The sequence below is a fragment of the Chelonoidis abingdonii genome, chromosome 3 (genome assembly GCF_003597395.2).
Source record: "Chelonoidis abingdonii isolate Lonesome George chromosome 3, CheloAbing_2.0, whole genome shotgun sequence".
In the NCBI taxonomy this organism is placed as follows: domain Eukaryota; kingdom Metazoa; phylum Chordata; order Testudines; family Testudinidae; genus Chelonoidis; species Chelonoidis abingdonii.
In genome coordinates this window covers 11,869,621-11,892,840 of record NC_133771.1, presented here as the reverse complement: position 1 = coordinate 11,892,840, position 23,220 = coordinate 11,869,621, and the positions used below count along the sequence as shown (strand labels likewise).

The window sequence follows — 23,220 nt, the reverse complement described above, 5'->3', positions numbered from 1 at the left end:
GAGGACTGCAAGAAGGCTGGAGAGAAAGCCTGAGTAGAGGAGGACAGCGTAGGAAGCGGCTCTGTGACAGGCAGGATTCTGCTCCTGATTTAGAGTATGTCTACACTGCAGGTGGGAGCGAGCCCCTCAGCTTGGGTAGGCAGACTCACGCGAGCTGGGCTTCAGCTAGTGCGCAAAAAATAGCAGCGTGGACACTGTGGCTTGGGCAGCAGCTCTGGCTCTACTGGATCTGAGCTCAGGTGGCCAGCCTGAGTCTCCACTGGAGCCACAACGTCCACACTGCTATTTCTAGCACCCTCACTCAAGCCAAGGTAGTGCAAGTCTGTCTACCTGGGCTGGGAGCTCACCCAGCTACAGTGTAAACATACCCTGAGGGGCTTCAGCCTGGAATAGAAAAAGGAGCGGGGCTCCTTCATGATGCCACCTGGAAGTGGAGGTGAAAAAGTCCCCTGGGGGCAAAGGCCTCCTGAACCCTGCAGCAGGGATTGGTTGGCCCTCCCATTCTAGAAGGGAAGATCACAGTGTTTTGTTGTGAACTCATGTTTGCCCTGAAAAGGAAAGACTCTTGCTTCGGGTAGAGGTCAAGATACAGAAATCACCCAGCCAGCAGCTGTTCCTCCAAGCTGGGGAGAAGCAAGCAACTGGGGAAATAACCCTCTGGAAGGAGGTCTGTTAATGGCCAAGTTTCAAGACATTGTCACAAATACGTAAGGGGCACATGCTTTAGTTACTTAGTAAGATCTTTAAATGCCTGATTTAACATTTGTACCTTCCCTTTGTTGCAAGCAGCAGAGCTAGGCCATCGTAGAGGAGACTACAGTTCCTACTGCTACAGCCACACAGCCTCAGTCCTAGAGTCAGAGCCAGGCAGAGAGGGTCTCTGGCATTCGTCGTATCCGCTGGCACTGCTAGCACGCTCTGTGGAAGACACTCGGCCAGTTTTCCATCAAACCCCCCTCCTTTCCCAAGTAGTTAAGACACTAGAAAAACTTTTGCACTTTTGCTTTGATGCACTTTTAAGCTGTAAAAGTGACTGAAAATCACGTCTGGTGCTGGATATGCTCTTGTGCCCGAGCAGCGGAAGATTCTGTAGCCCATTGTTAGTTACCTGAGACAGTCCCCTGCCCATTCCAGTGAATGCCTGCCACCGCAGGATTTCACATCTAATGGAACACCCCTCCTGACCCACCCACAGAACCCCAAACATACCCAAGTACTCTCAGCACAACCTCCGTTAAGCAGAATCGTTGCCCCACTACTTACAGCAGGTTTTGCTACTGCCAATTTACTATGCAACTCCTGCCATTGTGGCCCCAGATTACAGAAGAGCATGGCCATTTTAGAGGGAGCAAGCGCACAGCTCCAGAGCTGGACTCTAGGAGTGGTAAGAGACAGCACACAACTGGGGAGCTACTCTGCATGATACAGTACGTGGGTGCAGGAAGGAGAAATCTAGCAATGTATCCCCAGCAGGAGGAAAAGGTTAGAACTCCAGACAGACAAGAACTGGAGCTGTACGCTCCAATGGAGACTTAAGAGTGAATTATTAACAAGATGTCAGAGGACTGGATTGGACACCAAACACACGACCCCAGTTGGTTAATTTACAGTCTCACTCCATTACAATTGCTCCATCAATCCCGTCAGTTTCGTCCTCTCCTTTACCTCCCTCACTCTGCAGTCCTGGCTGGGGGAGTCAGCCTTGGGAGTGGACGTGTAGCACGGTTCCTCAGCTGGCCTTAGTCTCCTCTTCACAGCAGCAACCCAAGTCCCAAGGGATGCGGTGCGCCAGTGGTTGCACTGTGCCTGCTCCATGAGCTCCGAGGTTTCCTCGGATGAACTCAGTGCACTGCATTTACTGGTGCAGCAGAGGGACGGACCGCTTTGCAGAAAGCCAGGAGTGCCAACGCCCAGGATTGGACTGATATTAGCCACGGTAATGGGGAAGCCCTCTCCTTTACCTACGATGCTGTCTGGTACAGGCCTGAGCCTGCTGTCCTCCACCAGCTCCGCAAGGCCATTAGCCACACAGCTGGCTGCTCCTCCACCTCCATTCAGAGATGCAGTGGCCTCTGCATTGGCACTGAAGTACAGAGTTGGACTCTCATGCATCGGAGCTGTCCCTTCTGGGCGCTCCACAACAGCTTCCAAGTCAGTGTTGCTGTTGGCACTGCTGTTTGGAGTGAGAAGAGTGGACATGCCTCCTGCTTTGTCTGCCTGAGCTTCACGTCTGCTCGTCGAGTCTATGCAGTCAGGGGCTTTTGCTGTTGGCCTGTGCTCCTCTTGCAGGATTGGCGGCGTTCTAACAGAGCACATGTTGTGTTCACTGCTTGCTAGAGTGACGTAAGTAGTCTCCTTGTTCAGGCTTTCTCCAGCGCTGTTCTCTTCTGCCTGAAGCCTCTGTCCTACCACTCTGGCTTTAGGGGTTCCAGGGCATTTTCCCACCAAAGAAAAGCCAAGTTTGGTCTTTGACCCAAGCATGGCACTGCAGTGTTTGCTTGCCACCCATCCTGAAGGGTAAAGCTCCCCAATTCCACCATCTCCAAAGGCTGCGTTGATCTTGGACATATCCCCAGTTTTCAAGGCTAGCTTTACCAACAGCCAGTGATGATGGTTCACCCAGGTGTCTTTCACAGAAGTATGACCTTCAAGTTCTCCAAGTGAGGTCTCACCATGTGCTCCAGAAGCAGGCCTGGAATGCACCACCTTCGAGACTTCTGCATTTGAAGAGACAATGTCCTCCTGACCTGAAATTCCAAAGCTCTCCCCAGCTTCGTTTACGGACCGGAAAGTGGATCCTTCTGTCCTGTGATACTTTGCAGCTGTGATGTTGCAAGATTTGTTCAGAAAACTCTGCCAGATCTCTGTGGATTTGGGGTGCAGCAGACTGTAATAGGTGACCAGAGCTGCAGAGCCTGAAAGAAAGCAAAAAGGAACAAGGTGACATTTTTGCCAACACTCACTGTGGCATATGGTGTGAAACACTTAGGAATATTGATGTGATTAGGTATCTAAGCAGCGGTACCATTGCTGATAGTCAGTGGTGCACAAAATTTCTGAGGTAAGGTCTGTTTTACAATGTAAGCAATTTCAATTCCTTATGTAAAGGACGCAACCGTAGCTGTGTCATGGGGAGGGAAAATACACCAGTAGCTAGATGCAATCTGGCTGCATAGAATCTATATGAAGAATGCCCCTGGGAGCATCAATACCACTTATTAGGACAGTCACTCGATGAGTTCGAGTGCAGAGATAAGCAGCCTCTAAGTACTGGGAGGTGATATGTGGGGGCAACCATTCACCTAAGACAAGGATCCAACAGGAGACTTGAGCAGAGCTAAGAATCTCCGTACCATCACAACTTAGTCAGAAAGGATGTCACTTGATTTTAGCACTCGATCAACGCAGACTTACTGCTTGGCAGTGGAAATTATTCCAGAGTGCTGACTCATAGAATCTCAGGGTTGGAAGGAACCTCAGGAGGTCATCTAGTCCAACCCCCTGCTCAAAGCAAGACTAATCCCTAAACGGCCCCCTCAAGGATTGAACTCACAACCTTAGGGTTAGCAGGCCAATGCTCAAACCACTGAGCTCTCCCTACCCCACAACATTTTCTGTAAATCAGACTGAACTGCTTCTACAACTCTCCTAGCGTTCCAGCCTTCCTGTTGTGCTGCAGGCTGTTCCTCATTTTATTAGGGCCACCAACGTCCTTTGTCACTGGCAGATTGAGGTTAAGAACTTGTGGTTAGCAGAGGATGTAGGAGGACAAGGCGTGGGTGGCCAAATAGCAGATCAAAAATAAGAACATACACACTCCTGACGCCAGTCCAGAAAAGACTTCTGCATCAGGTTCAGTGCACAGCCATTAGGAAGCTGGGAAAAGAGTTGTGTGAAAAACAGCCTCAAACTCTGCAATGCTCAGTCTGCAGAGAGACGGTGTTAGATCAACATCTGGGTTGGAGGCCAGACGCCAATAGTGAAGAACAGGAGCTGCTGGGATCTGAGGTTATATTTCTGGAAATGGCATTCAGAAAACAAGCTGGTGGAAGGGACAGTGGATTAGCAGTGCCATCGCACAGTGACACAGCAACATGGAGCTGCTTCTGAAGAACAGCTCCTTGTCTGCCCAGGAATAGAGAGACCCAAAGGAGATGTCTAGGGCAACATTTTCAAGTGACTGAGGTGCTTTTGAAACATGACCCCCAGATACTCTGAAAAATAAAGCCAAGAGCCAGAGAGAAGTGAATGGAATCAGTTAGATGGTGCAATTCCCTCTGAGCCTCTTCTTGATCAAATGCAGGATCTGCTCAGTGCCAGACAGAATATTGCCCAAGTCCCGGCCGCTGGCATGAGTTGCAGTGCCTGGAGTGATGATGCAGGGCAGAGAAGAAAAACAGCGATGGTGGTTTAGTGAGGAGTTAGGTGCTTGATGCTTCCCTCCCATAGTAAAGGAAACGAGTTCCCAAGGAGATCCTGACAAGGTTGGAGCCCCCTTCTACAGTGGAAGGGTGCCCAACTTGGAGAGTGGGATGGAGGGGAGGAGACAACTGGCAAACCCCCAAGGGTCAGCAAGGAGAGCCAAGCACAACCCAGCAGATAGGACAGCCACCGGGCTTCCCCCCACACACACCCTGTCCATGGCGGCTGGTCCCTCCTGAAGTAGGTGGCAGTGGAGCGAGTGCATTAACTGTTCACCACTATGGACTTGGGACTCACAGCCTCGGAGAAATCCACTCACGACTTCAGTGGCTGCTTCCCAGCTCTGTCCTGTGCCCCTCCTACCCCTGACTCGAGTCCCAAGGTCACTGCATGCCTGGGACAGTCTCTTGGGGGTGGAGAACATGTTGTGCAGAAGCCAGTTCCCTCACCCTGTCTACGCAGGTGGAGAGGAACACCAGGCATTCGCTGAGCTGCAGTAAGTTACAATAGGGGAGAATATTGTGGAGAGCTGGCACAATGCGAGAGAATCAAGGCTAACGTTTTCCCGTGCAAGTCACTACATTGTTGCAAAGGACAGTCATGCCCAACATCCTTCACAATGCAGGGCCGCATTCAGTCCTCAAGCGCATGCACCTGACTGAATGGGAGCCGCGATCACACGCCAAGGGCCAAATCTGGTCCCTGAAAGAGAGGGATCCTCCTTCACCCACATTTCTCCATAGTCCTTCATCAACATACTCAGTCAGAAGAAAGGAACACACCTTAACAAGACCAATCCCTCTTGTATCCCTACTCATTTCATTGGCAAGAGTTTCTGAACAGCAATCCTCCATACTCCAGCACCACCAACCCCAAGCGCTCAAAAATCATGAATCAGGCCCCCAAAATAACGAGACTTTTTTAAGCTAACCATAGCATTTGCCTCCTGGTTTCGGAGCCTTCAGGGTGCACTGAAGTCACTTTTTCAAGCATCCCTCTGCTACCATGTGAGCTAGGAAGCTGCCCTTTTACAAAGGGAAGGCCAAGATGGTCTCCATGTTAGAAATCAGGATGCAGGTGGGCAGGCATCCAGACAGGGAACAGACACGAAGAGTTGGAGCTGGCACTTGCTCCTACATACCGGAGCCAGGAGGCTAAGCCAAGTTGCGGCCAGGACCCAAAGCCGAGGATCAGAGTCAGGGTTGGACATCAAATGCCAGAGCCAAGGGTTGAGCCAGTTGAAAGTCAGGGGCAGGGTCAAAGCCAGGTCTGGTAGCCGATGGCCAGGAGCAAGATGAAAGGGCAGGAATCGAGCAGAGGCAAGAATCAGGAACGAAACAAGATCAAGGCAGGGGCTGGAAGTGAGGAGCAGGAATCAGCACCAGGCTTAGATCAGGTTTACAGGAGACAGGCAAGAGCAGGGTCTGATGTGGTCACAGCAGAAAGTCTTCACAACAGGCTGGATGGCCCACTCGGGTCACTTCCTGGCTTAAGTAAGTGATGTGAGCCAATCAGATGGTTGCAGGCCTTTAGTGCTCCGACAGAACTTCCTGTGGGGCCTGACTTTCCAAGCTCAGCGAGAGGGTGCTTTGCCTATCCCCCTTGGCTGGCCCCGAGGGAGCGTCAGTGACCCAGAGACCCCTGGGTTCTAGACCTGTACCCTCAGATCCTCTCAATATGACTCCAGGAACCAGAGCTTTTAAAAAAGATACTGACCCTCATGAGAAAATTGCGAGAGCTGGCAACACCATTCTAGGCAGTTCTTAACAGTGCTTTCATCAGCACAGTATCTGAGCACCTTCTGATTCAGAGCGTGAGAAAGCAATAGATCTTACCAATCACGAATCCAGCCATCACAGCCCCTGTCACAAACAGGCTCTCCCGTCGCACCCCTTGCAGGAGGTCTGTGGCCAACATCAAAAGGAAGATGTTCTCTATCAGCATTATCTGCAGGGCAAAGGAAAGACAGCTGTCACTCAGAGCTGCATGTGCGTCAACTGGTTGTAGACACGGCTCCTGCTGTGCAGGGAGTTAAATGACACACATGAATAAGTTCTAAGCTTTACCTATTTATTTTGCTCTCACTTGCTATCATACCCTGAGCTCCCGCTACCATTCTGGCCTTCTCCATGTAGGTTTTGAATAGAAATGAAGCATGGCTCTTTCTTGTGAAAATAAATTGCAAGTTTTTACAGTAACTTTTCTGTGCCAAAGCATCTCCACACACCAGCAACATGGAACAGGTTCAGCACAGATCTGGGAGCAACGCCAGACACCACAGAACCAGCAAAGTGCACGTGTTTCCCACGAACAATAATAGTAGCAGCCTTTATTATATTTAGAAGGAGCCTCCCAGGGCTGCCACTCTGCACCTTTCATGAGCACTAAATTCACTTAATCTTTATAACCTCTTTGGTTCTAGAAAAGTGTATCCACTCCAATTAGTGTAGCAGGATTTTTCAAGTGAAACTGATGTTGCCAACATAAAAATGTAGCTATGCATGATAAACTAAGGGTAGTCAAATCTCATGCCTCAGGGCAGAGACCGATCATTATAAGGGTCAGAAAGTAAGTGCCACCCCAGGGAGCACTGCTGTTAGAAGTAGGAAATGGGGAAATGGCTCATCGGAAGCATTAGGTGAAGGTCACTGCTGGAAACCCCTGTTACTGTTTATTATGGCCAGACTCTATGGGCTCCATTGTAGGACACACAGAAGCAGCCACAGCTCTTACTGCACAGGTCTTACGGTTAGATTAGCTCCTAATTGCTTTCGTTGTTAGCGACTGTGACTCTTAAGAGACAAGAGGAGACCAAGCACTTACCACATAAAACACAGCCACTCTGTACCTGGAGGGGCTAGCCTGGAAGTTGATGTAGCAGAAGATGTACACGGCCCCCACCAGGAAGTTGAACAGTCTCCAGTGACAGGAACTCGCTATGATGTCAGTTTGCTGAGACACCAGCCAGAAGGACATCACTAGCCAGTGAGCACCTCAGCGGGGAAGGCAGAGAGTAAAAAGCAAATTAGCTGCTGTGGTGAGCTGGGGGCCGGGGGGAAGCTAGCAAATCCTACAAGCATCAGCAGTGAGAGACCACTGACAAGAAACTCTGAAGGTGGATGGAGAAATCAGATCACTGCCAGGATCAATGTGCAAAGGAACAGACTCTCTTCCTTGCACCATGTCCTGCGGGACAGCACAGGGAAAGCTTTGCCTGTGTTGTACCAATCCTGGATGGGAGAGGGATTGCAGGCCCCAGAGCTACACTGTTCATGAGCTGTTTATTTACTGAAAAGAACAGGTGAACCCTGGATTCACTGACACCTAGGGTACGTCTACACCGCAGGGAAAAACCTGCAGTGCTGAGTCTCAGAGCCTAGGTCAATGGGCTTGGGCTTGCGAGGCTAAAAAGAGCAGTGCAGACATTAGGGCTTGGACTGGAGCCCGGGCTCTGAAACCCAGCGAGGAGGGAAGGTCTCAGAGTCTGGGCTCCAGCACAAGTGGGACTACCCTACTAATTTTAGCCCCAGCCCCCAAGTTTACTGACCCCGGTTCTAAGACTCAGCGCTGTGGGTCTTCCTTTGAAGTGGAGACATGATTTTGTTGGTGTTGGTCCTGCTTTGCGCAGGGGGTTGGACTAGATACCTCCTGAGGTCCCTTCCAACCCTGATATTCTATGATTCTAAGAACTCTCCTCTGTGAGAGAAACAGGAGAATTAGGACATCTAGTGGCTGTTCACAGAAGGGGACACAGGCGACTATTAACTGCACAAGCATGCACAGGAAATCTTGTCTTACCAGCTGCGACAAAAACCCAGACAGAATAGACTCTGGCAAAGAGTACCAGGGCCACGACCCTTGTTCCTAGCATTCCTGTCCTCCACAACAACTGGCACAGGAGGGCAGCCGCTGGCATGTAGAGATGACCTGGTTTCATTAGGCATGTAAAGCGGCTGTAAGAGACTAAAGACCAGGAAATGGAGAGCAGGGACAGTCCGGCACTCACACCTACAAATGAAGGAGGAGGGATATTATTCAAAAGGCAGCATGAGGGGTCAGAAATCCATGGCACCTACATTCCACAGGACAGATGATTTTCACTCCAGCTGGAGCACTTGACCAAATGTTCCTCTGCTGACCAGCGTTTGTTCTCCACTAAACCCTCCCCTCGATTTCTTTCCTTCCCCAGTTATCAGTTTTATTAGGATTAAAAGTATCTTTTGCGACAGCCATTAAAAGACCATCAATCCACTGACAATTGTTCTCATGCTAATACACACCAGTGCATCAAGCACACCTTCTTATTTGCAGGATACTGGGTTAGATGGACCTTTGGTCCCACCCAGTACGGCTGTTCTTATGTATACTCTACTTCATCAGTACTGTCACAGTTTCATGTAAAGTATCAGAGGGGTAGCCGTGTTAGTCTGCGTCTGACGAAGTGGGTATTCACCCACGAAAGCTCACGCTCCAAAACGTCTGTTAGTCTATAAGGTGCCACAGGATTCTCTGCAGTTTCATGTAACTGTGCCTCTATCTCCCACCTGTGGTCCACTCCAGGGACGCCCAGTCAGGTCTCCAGCCATCACTTGTCTCTGGGCAGGGACCCTGCCCACTCCTTTCCAAGCTGAGGCTTTTAAAGCTGCACAGCTCCCTGCCTTACACTGTGATAGCCCAAGCAAGCCAGTCTGCCCAACAGCCAGGCCCTGGGTGTTGCTTTCTCTCTGAGGGTGATGAACAGTGTATTGCCCTCAGTTGCCTCCCAGCTCCTTCTGAGCAAGTGTAACGCCAACAGACCCGGGTTGTCGGTGGGTGAAATTGAACCTGGGACCTCTGGAGCTTAATGGGTGAGCCACTACCACATGAGCTAAAAGCCAACTCCCTGTTAGCTAACGCTGTAGAGCAGACTCATGAATCATTCTCTCTAAGTGGTCTCAGTACGACTAGATGGCACATAACACCACACCCTGGAGGTGTGTGGGTTACACAAGCACGTTTATTCTTAAGGTAAAAAGCATTACAGAGAAAACATAATAAAAATAATACAGATTTAAAGCCACATGAAACATACCAGGAGTCACCCATCCATTCTACGGGGCACTCATAGGCCAAAGTCCTTCCAACCCTTCTGCAGGGGCTGGGCCCTGCCTTGGACAGAAGCTCCTGTCCTTTGCTGATCAGAAAGAAGCCCCTGAGTCAACTTAGGCTCATTTTTTTATACCAAAAACCCTTTCGTTGCTCTCTAGTCTCTGGAAAACCCAATCTGAGCCAGTCTAGGCAACTTTCCCCTCGGAACTGTTTAGTCTCAGTGACTCACCATAACCCTTCCCTGCACCCAACCCTATTTTTAGTTCCTGGAGGCGCTGTGGGTACCCTTCCTCCATGGACTAGAATATACTCACACAGAAACCATTCATAAATGTAATACAATGGCCCCCAAAGATACTGCCTGCGATTGCAATCGCTCTCACAAGTACGTTCCATTGCACACCTACAGGGGAACCTTTGTGTGTGAGAGAGGGACTCCTAGCACTTGTGGGACTGATAGCCTTGGAGAGCTGAGTCTTCTATTCCTGTAGGCGAGCACACAGTAGGACTACCACAGGCAGTGGCAGGGCAAGTTTATCCTATCTCCCATACCCCTAGTCTGGAGGAACCAGTAGTTCCTTTAGTAGGGTGTTTCTAGTACTGAATTGCAATGCGACCATGGGCAACTCACAACCTTTCTGTGCCTCAGTTTCCCTATTTGCAAATCAGAGCTGACACTTGACCTTTATAAAGTGCTTGGAGAGCTACAGATGGAGAGTACTAAGCACCATGGTTATTAATTCTTCATGCTCATTCAGTCTGTGGCTTCTCTTGTAAGACTGTCCCTTAGCGTCAGCCCCAGTGACTTCTCTCCAATGGGCTGAGAATACTAATTTTATCTTTTCAGTGGATGATCATCATGCACAGGATCCGGATTCAAACCTGCCGGGGAAGTGACATGAATGCTCCTTCTATACAAGGACAGAGGCTCTACGTGCCATTGCAGGATAATTCTGAATTTTGCGGGGAGATAAACTGGATAGTCCATCTCAAAGGCAAGGATTCAGTGCCCACTCCAAGATCAGTCCTCAAGCCATCACACCCCCCAGTAAGCCTAGTGATTAACTCCTCCAGAGATGAGACTGACGATCCTCTGTCCTGGCCACACATGGAACCCAAGTTAGATTCCCAGTTTCTCTGCTGTAGCATGAACTGGCTGCTAAGCTGTGGAAGAGCAGTCATGCTGCAGGCAGATTAAGGAGCGAAGCAGGCATGCTCTGGGTGTTCTCTGTTGGAAGGAACGCATCCACTGTGTGGGGGTCACAAGAAAACAGTTGGGAAAAGATGGGAAACCCTTGAGAGAGAGGGAGAGACACCCGCCTTTGCTGCTAAGTAGCTCAAGAGGCTAATTTTTTTAAAGCACTGTTCTGAATATGTTTTTCTCCAGTTAGTCTGCAATATGATCCTTCATCCTGAAAGTCCACTCCTGCTACCTGTGCCCACCTACCTTGGGGACATTAGAGGACACATACATTAGAGGACACATCTCACACATACATCACCTTCCTTCTACATTTAAAGACTCCCCACTTACCTGGGACAAGGCCATTCGGTTCCACCGCTATAAAAACGTAGCTCTGTAGCAACAGGTGGGGCAAGGTCTGTAGCAGGGCTTCCAAGAGGCGCAGAACTGACAGGTCCCCCAGCTGCACAAGGAGATCTCCAGCAACGGAGCTTCCTCCAGCCTTGGCAGCTGTCCATAGAGTGTCCCAATGCCTGAAAGAGTACAAACTATAATCAGGGCTCTTCGGGGCAAAGGACCAGTTACTTTTGATGTACACAGGTGAGATCTAGCGCAGTGGTTCTCAACCAGGGGTCCGAGGCCCACCGGGGGGCTGCCAGCAGGTTTCAGGAAGGTCCGCCAAGCAGGGCTGGCATTAGACCTGCTGGGGCCCAGGTAGAAAGCCAAAGCTCCATCACCTGGGGCTGAAGCCCAGGGCTCCAAGTCCCGCCACCTGGGGCTGAAATCGAAGCCTGAGCAACTTAGCTTTGCAGGACCCCCTGTGGCAATGGGGCACCCAGGCAATTGCCCTGCTTGTTACCTCTTAACACTGGTCCTGGCTTCTGCATGCAGAAAAACAGCTGCTGTGGCACAGCTGGGCTGTGGAGTTTTTATAGCATGTTGGGAGGGCCTCAGAAAGAAAAAGGTTGAGAACCCCTGATCTAGAGGAGAATCAGGTCCTTTGGCTCCTGTGCAGTAATCTCCCCTTGTGTAAAGTGATAACATCCTGATCCAGGGGTATTTTACACCCTGCGTAAATGATTACCAATGGCTTGAAGCAGTGGAAAATCAGGACTCTTGGCTTTATGCTTCCCTGTAAAGCACTTAGCACATTGCTGGTGCTAGACCAGGGATCGGCAACCTTTGGCACGCAGCCCGTCAGGGAAATCCACTGGCAGGATGGGATGGTTTACCTGAAGCGTCTGCAGGTTCAGCCGATCGCAGCTCCCGCTGGCCGCGATTCACCATTCAAGACCAAGGGGGGTTGTGGGAAACGGCAGCCAGCACATCCCTCGACCTGCGTTGCTTCCCACAGCCTCCATTGGCCGGGAATGGTGAACCATGGCCAGTGGGAACTGCGATCAGCCAAACCTGCAGACGCAGTAGGTAAACAAACTGTCCCAGCCCGTCAGCGGATTTCCCTGACAGGCCGCATGCCAAAGGCTGCCCATCCCTGTGTCAGACAAATAAATCTGAGCAGGAATTGTAGATGAGAAGGTTATTACACACACACACCCCCCCTTGAAAGTTCCCTTCCAGTCACTCTGAGTACATTACAGTTTAGAAAGCTGCTCCTCCACCTCCCGAGCCACTATTTGATCCGTTCAAATACATGAACTTTAGCTAAACTGTTAACACTGACATAATTTTAATCGATGACTTGTTACTGATACCCTCGATGTAATTTATTTCACAGCTTGTAATCTTTTAGAGGTGTTTACTTAAGGTAAATACTGGGGTTTTGCAATAAACCCTACACACACAGTAAATACAGCCATCTGGAAGATCGTCCCTTAGCCAGAGACTGTTTAGTTTTATACTTCAGGCCCGTATAGACATTCCTAACAGAGACACTGGATTTATTGAACTAGGGAGGTAAAATGTTAACTGGTAAGCAGTAGTCTTACTGGGTAACCGGTGTTAACTGTTAACTCCGGGCTGGCGGCTGCAGCGACCCCATACCGCCTGTCTGGCCAGAACAGCCCCAGCCATGCCTGCCGGATCGGCCCCACTGCTTAATCAGTTAACCATTTAAATGAAATATTTGTTATCGTTTAAACAGTTCAATTTTTTAAATGGTATTTACATCTCTAGAATGAACATGAGTGTCAAGAAACCAATAACCCCTTCAGTGCCATCGTGAAAGGACAGTGCAAAAATTGACAAGTCCAACATTAGGCCTTCTTCCTCCAACAGCCATCTGTTTGCAAAGGTTTATACAATGGGTGTCTCTCCGCCATGCAGCTAGAGTCCTAATCCCTCAGCTCGAGGATCAGTCAGCTCTACAACCATGTTGCACCAAAGCCCTGTCTATGTACCGAAATTTTACTGGTTCAACTAAAGGTCGGCTGTTAAATCAATGCAATTACAATGGTGCAACGCTGTGTGTGCACCAAGTTGTTTTCATGTGGTTCTATTTTAATGGTTAACCATGTCCCCAAATTATGGCATCTCAAAGGCTTTTGCATGGTTTGTGACCATGGTTAGGTCTCACGTACATTACAAAACAGAATAGTTTTGTAACCAGTTCCCTAGACCAAGTAGTTATAATCCAGATGTGGTTTGGTCACTTAGTCCATTCTTCTCGCAGTGTGGCGCACCATCCCCTGCAATTTATTCTCCAATACTTTGTCCAATCTAGGTGTAAAACAGCACCAACAGGTGGTGCTTTCACCACCTTATTTCACACCCTCCTAGACCTCATTTTTCAGGTAGTGCTTTAATTCAACCACAAGTTATTGGGCTAGATGCTGGAATCGCTGGGTGAGATTCCATGGCCTGCGTTATGCAGGAGGTCAGACTAGATGATAACAGTCCATCATGGCCTGAAAAGAAATCTGAGACAGTTTCTCTCCCATCATCTGCCAACATTATTAAATGTAACTGCACACGCTCAAGGACAGAGATAAGAAATTCAGTTATGGAGACAGCTTCCAGTTTCAACTTCTGAGAGTGACTAACTGCTTTAAGAAAAGCACAACGTGTCCTTTGAGATATCCATTTACAATAGCACTATTATACACTTTACAGGAGCGTCACAAACCGACAGAGGAAACATTATTGAATTTAAAAAAAACACAAACCACACACATTATTGGCATTAATCACAAGTTACATATAAAGTGCAAAGAAATTTTATGAGCATTAATCGAGCATCTTCCACTCCCCTTCCCCGCCTCCCACTTTAATCTGGACAAGATTTGAAGGATTTTTAGGATCTTCAATTAAAATAAGAACAAAAACAAAGCAAAAACCCTAGACAAATAAGCCTTCCTTTCAACAACAGGACTAATGGGCAGTCCTGAGGAGTTTTTTCCACTACTTGGGAAAACAGAAGCATCTCAACTAGTATCATCATATTGGATCACTCAAGATGAATAACAGCATTAGGGGTGGGAGGTCTTTACATGTCACCAACCTGCCAGAACATGTCAGCTTTCCCATCATCTTATTCTCAGGTCCCATCTTCCTCCATACAGTAGAACCCCTATGTGATTATCCCCTATTTTATGGAGGATTGACTTCATAAAACTGAACATCTCAAGATTCCAGCAGGTGCAGTGCATAGGTTAATTCATTAATTGCTCAATGATAGTGTATTTAACGAATGGTAACAACTGGATACAATGTGCTTGATTTTTCTTTGAGGGAGAGAAATGCATCTCATCTTTGCCACCAAATATCTTAGTCTTTCCAAACCTGGAAAATGTGGTCTAGATGAAATTATTATAAGATGGCTACACAACTGGTTGAAAGATTGTACTCAAAGAGTAGTTATCCATGGTTTGCTGTCAAACCAGGACGGCATATCTAGTAAGGCTCTGCAGGTGTCAGTCCTGGGTCCAGTACTATTCAATATTTTCATTAATGACTTGGATAATGGAGTGGAGGATGTGCTTATAAAATATGCAGATAACACCAAACTGGGAGAGGCTGCAAATACTGTGGAGGACAGGATTCAAATTCAAAAAGACCTTGGTCTGAATTCAACAAGATGAAATTCAACAAAGACAAGTGCAAAGTACTTCAGTGAGGAAGGAAAAAATCAAAAGCACAACTACAAAATGGGTAGAGCTCTGTAGGGATACAAAATTTATATCTGTAGATGCAAATATCCACTGATATAATGTGGCAAAAAAGGAGTGCATCAACAGAAGCGCTGTATGCAAGACACAGGAGGAATACTTCAGTGGATCACAAATTGAGCGAGAGTCAACATGATGAGGTAACTGTCCGTCTCTACTCAGCACTTGTAAGGCAGCTGGAATACTGTGTCCAGTTCTGGGAATCACACTTAAGGAAAGATGTCGACAAATTGGAGAGAGTCCGGGGGAGAGCAACAAAAAGCTCCAAGGATTAGAAAACCTGACCTATGAGGAAAAGTTAAGCTAACTGGGCATGGTTAGTCTTTTGGAAAGAAGACTGAGAAGGGAAACTGATAATCTTCAGTTATGTAAAGGGCTGTTATAGAGGATGATGATCAATTGTTTTCTAGGTCCACTTAAGGTAGGACAAAAGTATTGGGCTTTATTTTCAGTAAGGGAGATTTAAGTTAGATATTAGGAAAACTTTCTAACTATTAGTTAGTTAGTAGATAAGATCTGGAATAGACTTCCAAGGGAGGCTGTGGAATCCCTGCCACTGGGAGTTTTTTTAAGAAGAAGGTTGGACAAACATCTGTCAGAGACAGTCTAGGCCTACCTGGTCCTGCCTCAGTGCAGGGGTCTGGACTTGATAACTTCCTGAGGTCTCTTTCAGCCTGACATTTCTATAATTCTATGTTGGTTGAAGGATCAGAGTCACACACGGTGGCAGAAAGATGGTTGAGACCAGTCACTTGTGAGACCAATGCCCATAAAATCAGGGTTCTACTGTAATTAGAAACCAGGCTAGCAACTTTCCAAAAGACAGTGTTTACACACAGTTCTGTGGTTTGAAGTCTCAGTGTACCATAGGAAAATCCTGATCCGATACTGCAGAAAGAGACACCTAACAAAACCCCAGTGGTTCTCCTTGCCACATAACACACACAGGCATGCACACACTTTCCATGCAAAGTACATATATTTGTCCTCAGAAGATTAGATCTCAAGCTTCCTAATTCTTCAAAGGCTATGAGTTGTTTTCTCACCGCTTCCAAATCCCCAGCTGCAGCATGTGCACTATCACCAGACAGCAGCAGCCTCTGTGCCCATCTGCCCGGAACCAAGAGAAGCTGAGCAGCTGAACTATATAGTCAGGTAGAAGCAAGGCAATGGTCAACCAGCACCAGACATACCGGCCAGAGAGAAGATAATGGACGATGGTGCAGACCCCTGAAAAAGGGAAAAGAAACAATATGATAGATGGTGACACACGTGGTATCGCTCCCACCTCGGCTCTAACAGTGCACCAGCCTTTGTGGCCCAAATCACATCTGCCCACAAGCATCATTAGTCTTTCTCCCATGTCACTTCTTATGCCTGAGGCAAAGCTCTCCATAAAGATCCACAGAGGAACTACATTTAACTCCTTCAAACTCACCTCTCCCATAATAGTGACACAATGCTCAGCAACGGCTATTCATCTCCTGTGCTGCGAACTCTGTTACACTGAGCATAAGATCTCACTGTTACCTTGTGCTCCCTCAGTCTGTATCTTTTGCATCCATATAGTGAGGGATCGGCAACCTTTGGCATGTGGACCATCAGGGAAATCCACTGGCAGACCGGGACAGTTTGTTTACCTGCAGCGTAAACAGATTCGGCTGATCGCAGCTCCCACTAGCAGTGGTTCACCATTCCAGGCCAATAGGGGCTGCGGGAAGCGGCGGCCAGTACATCCCTCGGCCCACAGCCCCTGTTGGCCTGGAATGGCTAACCGTGGCCAATGGGAGCTGCGAACGGATGAACCTGTGGATGCTGCAGGCAAACAAACTGTCCCGGCCCGCCAGCGGATTTCCCTGATAGGCCACGTGCCAAAGGTTGCCGATTCCAGCTCTGTTGTCTATGGTCTTACATTTAGATCGCAAGTTCTCTGAGTTACCGTCTTTTTCATTATCTGCTTGCACAGTGTAGGGGCCTGATCCATAAATGGGGCCTCCATACAAATTAATAATAAAAATAAGTTCTCTGCTCTTATAGCAAGAGAAGGTTCGGATTAGGTTTTCAGTTTGAGCTCAGCTCTATACAGAGAGAGTTTTTTTCCTTCCTTAACACTTTTGAAATCTTATTTCTAAGTGCTGGTTAACGCGTGACATAACTAGGCATGTTAACTTCGTCTTTGTTATAAACCAGGGATCGGCAACATTTGGCATGCGGCCAGTGTGGGCTGAGGGACGTGCTGGCCGCCACTTCCCACCACCCGCATTGGCCTGGAGTGGCAAACTGCGGACAGTGGGAGCCACGATCAGCGGAACCTGCGGACGCGGCAGGTAAATGAACTGGCTCAGCCCGACAAGGTGCTTACCCTGGGGGGGCCGCATGCCAAAGGTTGCCGATCTCTGTTATAAACTATCCTTTGCTATGGGTGTATCCAGCATAGCGATTCTCAACCTATTTAACATTGTGGGATGCATCCAATACTACCTCCATGGCCCTGAGGATGTCACATAGGCCGCAGCTGTGTACTGACTGGCAAGTGGTCCATGGGTCACAGGTTGAGAATCACTGATCCAGCACCTGGCACAATGGGGTCCTGCTCCATGGCTGGGCCTCCTAGGGACTATGGCATTACAAATCATAAATAGATACTCTCTCCTCAATTTAACCAAAGCCTTTTAAACACACAGGGGCTTGTTTTCTGGAGGGTGTGTAAAGCAATGAGTCAAATGATAAATAACCCAGAGCTCTCATAGTAGACTGCACAGTGCTTCACCCAGGAGGTCAGCCTCATTATCCCCGAATTAAGGGAGCAGGACAGGGGAGTGACCTGCTTAAGGTTTAGCAAACCGGTGGTAGAGGAAGGAACCGAATCCAGGTCTCCTGAATCCCAGTCTAGTGCTTTATTCACGTAGGCCACACTGTCCCTTCGAAGTAGCAATCTTTTCTGTCTGGCCTTTCACTGTTGGATCTAGAATAGCTCTGTGGGAGTCCCAGGAACAGCTCAGGCCAATCAAGATCCTAACTTCCCAAACTCTGGGTTTTCTCAGGTCCAGGATTCTGGCGCAGGCCAGTCACTGAAAACAAGGGAGGGCAGGGCCTGGGACCCTCCCTAGCCAACGGCCCTGAGCCAGGGGCATCAGCTTGCCCAGCGCAGGGTAACGCTTCTCCCATGCACCTGCCTGCTCTGGTAGGGGCCCGAAAGGCAGCAGCTAGGATTGCAGATTCAAGTTGGACGCATTCCTGGAGGTTTATTGATTTCATCCCACGCCACAACCTTTCATTAAAGATTCATCTTTAATTCCTGGAGATGCAAGGACCATCCTGGAGGGTTGGCAACCCTAAGCAGCAGCAGCCCCCACACTGGGGCAGCCTGCAGAGGAAAGGGGGAAGCAGCAGGATTCGCGGATGAGCCCGGCACGCAAAGGGTTAAATATTTTAAAAACGACGCGCGCGCTCCACCCGCGGCTCTCTCCTCCTTGCTGCGCTGCAAGGAAACGGCCGGAGCCGGGCCCGATGCTGCACCGGTGCCAGGGGCTCAGCCCTGCACGCTCCCCCCCGGCCCCTCAGTGCAAACCAGCCGGCCATGTGCATGCTCCACGTTCACTCGTAGGGCGGGGAGGAGGGACAACACAGCTGCTCCGCAGGTCACAGCGGCTGCTCGCAGGAATGGGCGCCGTGGAGAGGGAGTTCACCCCGCAGCACAAAGCGCCGTGCAGCTTTGCTGGGTGCACGGTGAGTGCATATAGTTCCGCTGGCGACTTGTATGCAGAAGGGGTGCAGCAGCGCGGTTACAGGGGTGCTCACTGCGGGGCGGCGGAAGCAGCTCGGGTGGGTGGGCAGCAGTGTGTAGCTCCATTGATTAGTTGCAGGCAGACGGGTGCAGCGCACGAGGGACATGCAGTTATGTTGGGGGCACCGTGCGCAGCCCCCCTGGTTAGTTGCAAGGACAGGGGTGCAGGCAGCGCGGTTACGCGGGGGCACTGCACTGGCGACCGGGAGGAGAGGGGGCGCCCCGTTAGTTAGCTGCTGCAGGTGCCGCCGGGCCCCAAGACTCACGCGCGCTCTGTTCCGCCGCCAGCAGCACGAGCGAGAGTCCCGCGAAGATTGCGCGCATCCTCCTCCTCCCCGGGCGGTGCTCAGCTCCGGTGCAAGGACTGCGCAGTAGCCCAGCTCCAGGGCTCCTCGCCGGCTCCCCTTCAAGGGCCGGCCAGCGCCCACTCAAGGCTTTGCCTCCCGCCTTTGCAATGCTCCCTCCCCGTTAGCGGCTGGGGAGTTCTTGGGGATCGGTTAGGCGAGCGATGTGGGGGTAGGGGGTGCAGGAGCAACTGCATTTGCAGGGACAAGCGCTGGTTCGCTACCAACTTTCTAATGGCACAAACCGCGACAGTTTTGCCCTTGCCCCACCTCCTCCCTGAGACCCCGCCCCTGCCTCAAGGCCCCGCCCCTGCCCACTCTATCCCACCTCCCCAAGTGGCAGCCTGTCCCCCACCCTCTCTCATTTTCAGTGAGCTGGGGCAGGGGGCTGGGGTGTGGGCTGTGCTACGGGGATGCATTCAAAGCAAAAATGTTTCTCTCCCGATATGCTAATCGCACTCTGGTTGGATTCCTTCAGCCACCACCACTCCCCCAGGCCAATGAGGCTTCCTTTGTCTTTCAAACAATGTTGAGGCCCTAATAAGCGGAGATGAGGGGAAAGAGGTGATTTGGGGCCTCTATTCCTCATTTTTATACCTTTTCATCCTCTTTGAGAATCATCTCCCGCTGGAGTTCTGGTGACAGCCTATCTGTTTACATAAGAAGTAATTTTTTTCCTTAACACCCCTCTGCTTGCCAAAGACTGGCCGCTTAGCCAGGTGATAGTCTATTTGATTTTGTTGACACTTGCCTGAGATGTCAGTTTGCCTTTGTATCTGAGGAACTGGTTTGTGCATGCTTTTCTAAACCTGGAGCATGTCATACAGTAGAATATTATAACTTTTACATACAATGTTGCTACACACATTTTGCCGTGACAATAATTATCAGCAAATTATTAGTTTTCAAATGATACCTCACAAGGCATGCTTTGTACAAGATTTATTATGGTTTTGTAAAAAGGATGAATGTGACGGTTACAGACTGTCACATAGGCCGATAAGTCTAACTTCAGTACCAGACAAATTGGTTGAAACTATAATAAAGAACAGAATGTTCAGACACATTGATGACCATAATTTGTTGGGGAAGAGTCGACACAACTTTTGCAAAGGGAAATCATGCCTCACCAATCTATTAGAACTCTTTAAGAGGTCAACAGACGTGGGCAAAGGTGATCCAGTGGATATTGTAGAACTGATGAATGAAATTGTTTTTAATTGTTCACTGTATTAATGTTAATTCATAAGTGAAGTTTTATGAATGAAACAGCATTCATTCATAAAAACAGTTACCCCAATAAGTGGCTAGTTGATAATTAAGCCACTCATTGAGCTCCTGTGGTTCGCGCTCATTAGAACAGTCTGATGCTGCTCAGTTCAATTAAGCCACTTGTTAAGAGCCATAATTGTTCAGCCAACTGCTCTTGTAAATTTCACTTTCAATCCAATTGCTGCTTAAATCACTGAAATTTGCACTGTTTCAACATTGTAGCTTCTGTTCACTCTTTGCCATTCCTTACACTTGTCCATATTGTAACTAAGACTCCATTTTGTAAAACTCTGCTGCAACCTTCATTTTGCAAAACCTTAGTTTAGTTTAAATGTGTGTGCCAACCTGTCCTGATGAAATAAAGTTCAAACACCAATGGCTGAAGATGCAGACAACAGCCCTAACAAAGTAAGAAGAGTCCACCCTAAAAAGAAAAGACCAAAGGTACAAAAGAAGGAAGATCAAAGCCAGTCCCAAGCTGAAAGTCACGTCTGTAATTGACGGGTGATCAATCACATCGAACCCAAAGGCAGCGTGACACAGCAAGACCTCACTCTATGGGTGAGATGGAAGACTTTGGGTGGTAATGTTCTGCTGCCAACATGGGAGGGCCGACCCAGCCTTTCCTTGTGCACAGCTTTCCTGGCCAGTTAGCCACCGCAAGCTACAAACTCGAGCTGCGAAATCAAGCCATGGACTCAAGCTACAATCAGGACTGGAAACTATACAGGAGCTGCAGAATATCTGGGGTGTGTGTGTGTATAGGTATTAGTTTATTGGTCATAAATCAAACTGTGTTATCATAATAAATGTGGCATTTTGTCTTTTCCCCTGAAACGATCCTGTGTAGTTTTGCCTGCATAATGTTATAGCGTACTTGGACTTTCAGAAAGCCTTTGGCAAGGTCCCACACTCAAGGCTCTTAAGCAAAGCAAGCAGTCCATGGAGCTTCTGGGACCTGAAGCATTCCTCTCACAATATATGTAAAATTCAGCTTTACAAAGTATCATTTTTTGGCCTTGAGAATCCATAAAGATTTTCCCTGTGCTCATGCACTGAACCGTCTGTGAATTACTGAGACAATTACATACTGTTTTATGTGTGCTTGCAGGTCCCTCAACCCTAACTGGCCATTGTACTTTGGCAGCTCGGGCACAGGCCAGCAGAACCCTGGGTCTTCGTTTCATCCTGGATTGGTCGAAGGGGAACGGCTTCCTTGATGAAATTATGGTTGACAATCTGGACAGGGCCAACAAGCAGGTGCAATATCAACGAGGGAAGGATTCACGGCAAGTTGAAAGCGCAGGGACGCCGCAGAGCTTGAAGACAAAATGGCAATGCAGGAGCTGACACTTGCATCTTGGTTCCTGAAACAGGAACGTGAGTTGAGTGCAGTGGGAAGGCCAGTTTGAGGGGTATTCACTAAAGGCCGCTAGAGTGCAGGCTTCTGCATTGCCCAGTCCACAGCCAGAGTCCCCTCCATGGCACCATGCACTGCAGACCAGGAACACTTTGGACAATTCCATGGTTGGTGGGTGGCCCATGCAACTGGGACTTAACAGCAGCTGGACAGGACATACCTAACCACTGCAGTCCTCCACCCACATCCAGACCCCATTCCCCCAGCACACGTCAACCCCTATGGTGACCCCCTCCTCCCTGAAGAACTCCACCCTCCAAGCAGTGGCACCCAATGCATGCTAAAAGCACTTGAACGAGACAGCAGAACATGCCAGAGGACTCGCAAACTTAGGGGATTGTTTTAATGGCACTAGTTTCACTGTTTACACCATGCAGTGTTTGGTTTATGCACTTTGTTTTATTACTGGTTTTGGTGTTGGTTTGATATATATGCACATAGCATTGGCAGGCAGGCCAGCTGCCATTAGAACTCCAAAACAGCACACTCTCTCTCTCTCCTCTCTCTCTTTAATACATCCATATTCACAAATAAAGGTTTTTATTTAATTAAGAAAATTTATTGCCATTATTACATCACATTATACAATGTGCATTTCAAAAAATAAAGATAAGCACATGGTAAGACACAATTGGACATAATTTCCCTAACACAATCTCTCAATATGTCTGTGTACAAGAATCCATAAAGTAAATGCACAGCCCCCTCACCCGCTCCCAAACAACCATTTCATGCATAAGAAAAATTCTGCATACGGTTTCATAAACCAAGGCAAAAGAGATACACGGGATCCTCTAGGATAACAATGATGACAATACGTAAATTTATGGCAATGTCATTTGGTGGGAACAATGTCCCAGGTTGTCCATGAACGCAGACTTCTGATTGTCGGAAAACCCTGGCATCATTAACTTTTTCAGCGCAGCCCATGTTGGTGTCCATAAATCGGCATCTGTGGTCCATGAGGACTTGCAAAATACTGGAGTAGGTTTTGTACTCGTGCTCCTTGAGGAGGGCAAACGATGGGCACATGAGTCCCTGGCAAAATTTGGAAACCCCATTTCTTGAAACCAGCAGTTACTTCAGCGATATTGTGCATTCCTCCCACCTGTAGGTAAATCACACATCTGATTCCCTCCACAACCTCTGCCACTAGTTTACTCACAATTGACTTTCCAACCCCCAACCATTTAACAGTGGCTCCTTAGCAGTCTGGGGTAGCCAACTTCCAGATGGTTATAGCAATCTGCTCACAAAGCTCCAGAAATATAGCTTTCTTCATGCAAACATTCTGGATCCATTGCTGGTCATCCCAGATCCACATGGCAATGTGATCCCACCAGTCTGTGCTTGTAGCACTGCTCCAGAAGTGCCAGTCCATGAAGGGGACATCAGCGGCTATGCTGAGTGTCATGAAAAGCATCATCCAGTTTGAGTCTGCCTTGTCTGTATCATCCCCCACCTGCTCTGTCAGGTGCCTTTGGTGGGCCAGAAAACATTGGCAAAATGTCCACCAGCATCTCAGAGAAGCTATGCAGGGCAACCCACCTACATATAGACAAGGCCTTACTATGAGCCTA

At 48.7% G+C, this 23,220-nt stretch overlaps 1 protein-coding gene across 1 annotated transcript; it reads right to left on the bottom strand.

Moving 5' to 3' along the window:
* Positions 1–1,527: 1,527 nt before the first annotated feature.
* Positions 1,528–19,113, bottom strand: XKR5 (XK related 5). Its single transcript, XM_032796714.2, has 7 exons — positions 18,871–19,113; positions 15,864–16,047; positions 11,045–11,226; positions 8,221–8,430; positions 7,246–7,415; positions 6,258–6,369; positions 1,528–2,915 (listed from the first exon to the last, which is right to left on the bottom strand). Exons 1-7 carry the CDS (start codon positions 18,926–18,928, stop codon positions 1,621–1,623), a joined length of 2,211 nt encoding a protein of 736 aa, XP_032652605.1. The 5' UTR covers positions 18,929–19,113; the 3' UTR covers positions 1,528–1,620.
* Positions 19,114–23,220: the final 4,107 nt, after the last annotated feature.

Excerpts from the sequence above, each read along its gene's own strand:
- XKR5 (XM_032796714.2), bottom strand. The coding sequence starts at position 18,928 with ATGCGCGCAATCTTCGCGGGACTCTCGCTCGTGCTGCTGGCGGCGGAA. Across the intron at positions 11,227-15,863 it reads CAGCTGGGGATTTGGAAGCG|GCATTGGGACACTCTATGGA; the intron begins GTGAGAAAACAA and ends GTACTCTTTCAG. Across the intron at positions 2,916-6,257 it reads GATGGCTGGATTCGTGATTG|GCTCTGCAGCTCTGGTCACC; the intron begins GTAAGATCTATT and ends GCTTTCTTTCAG.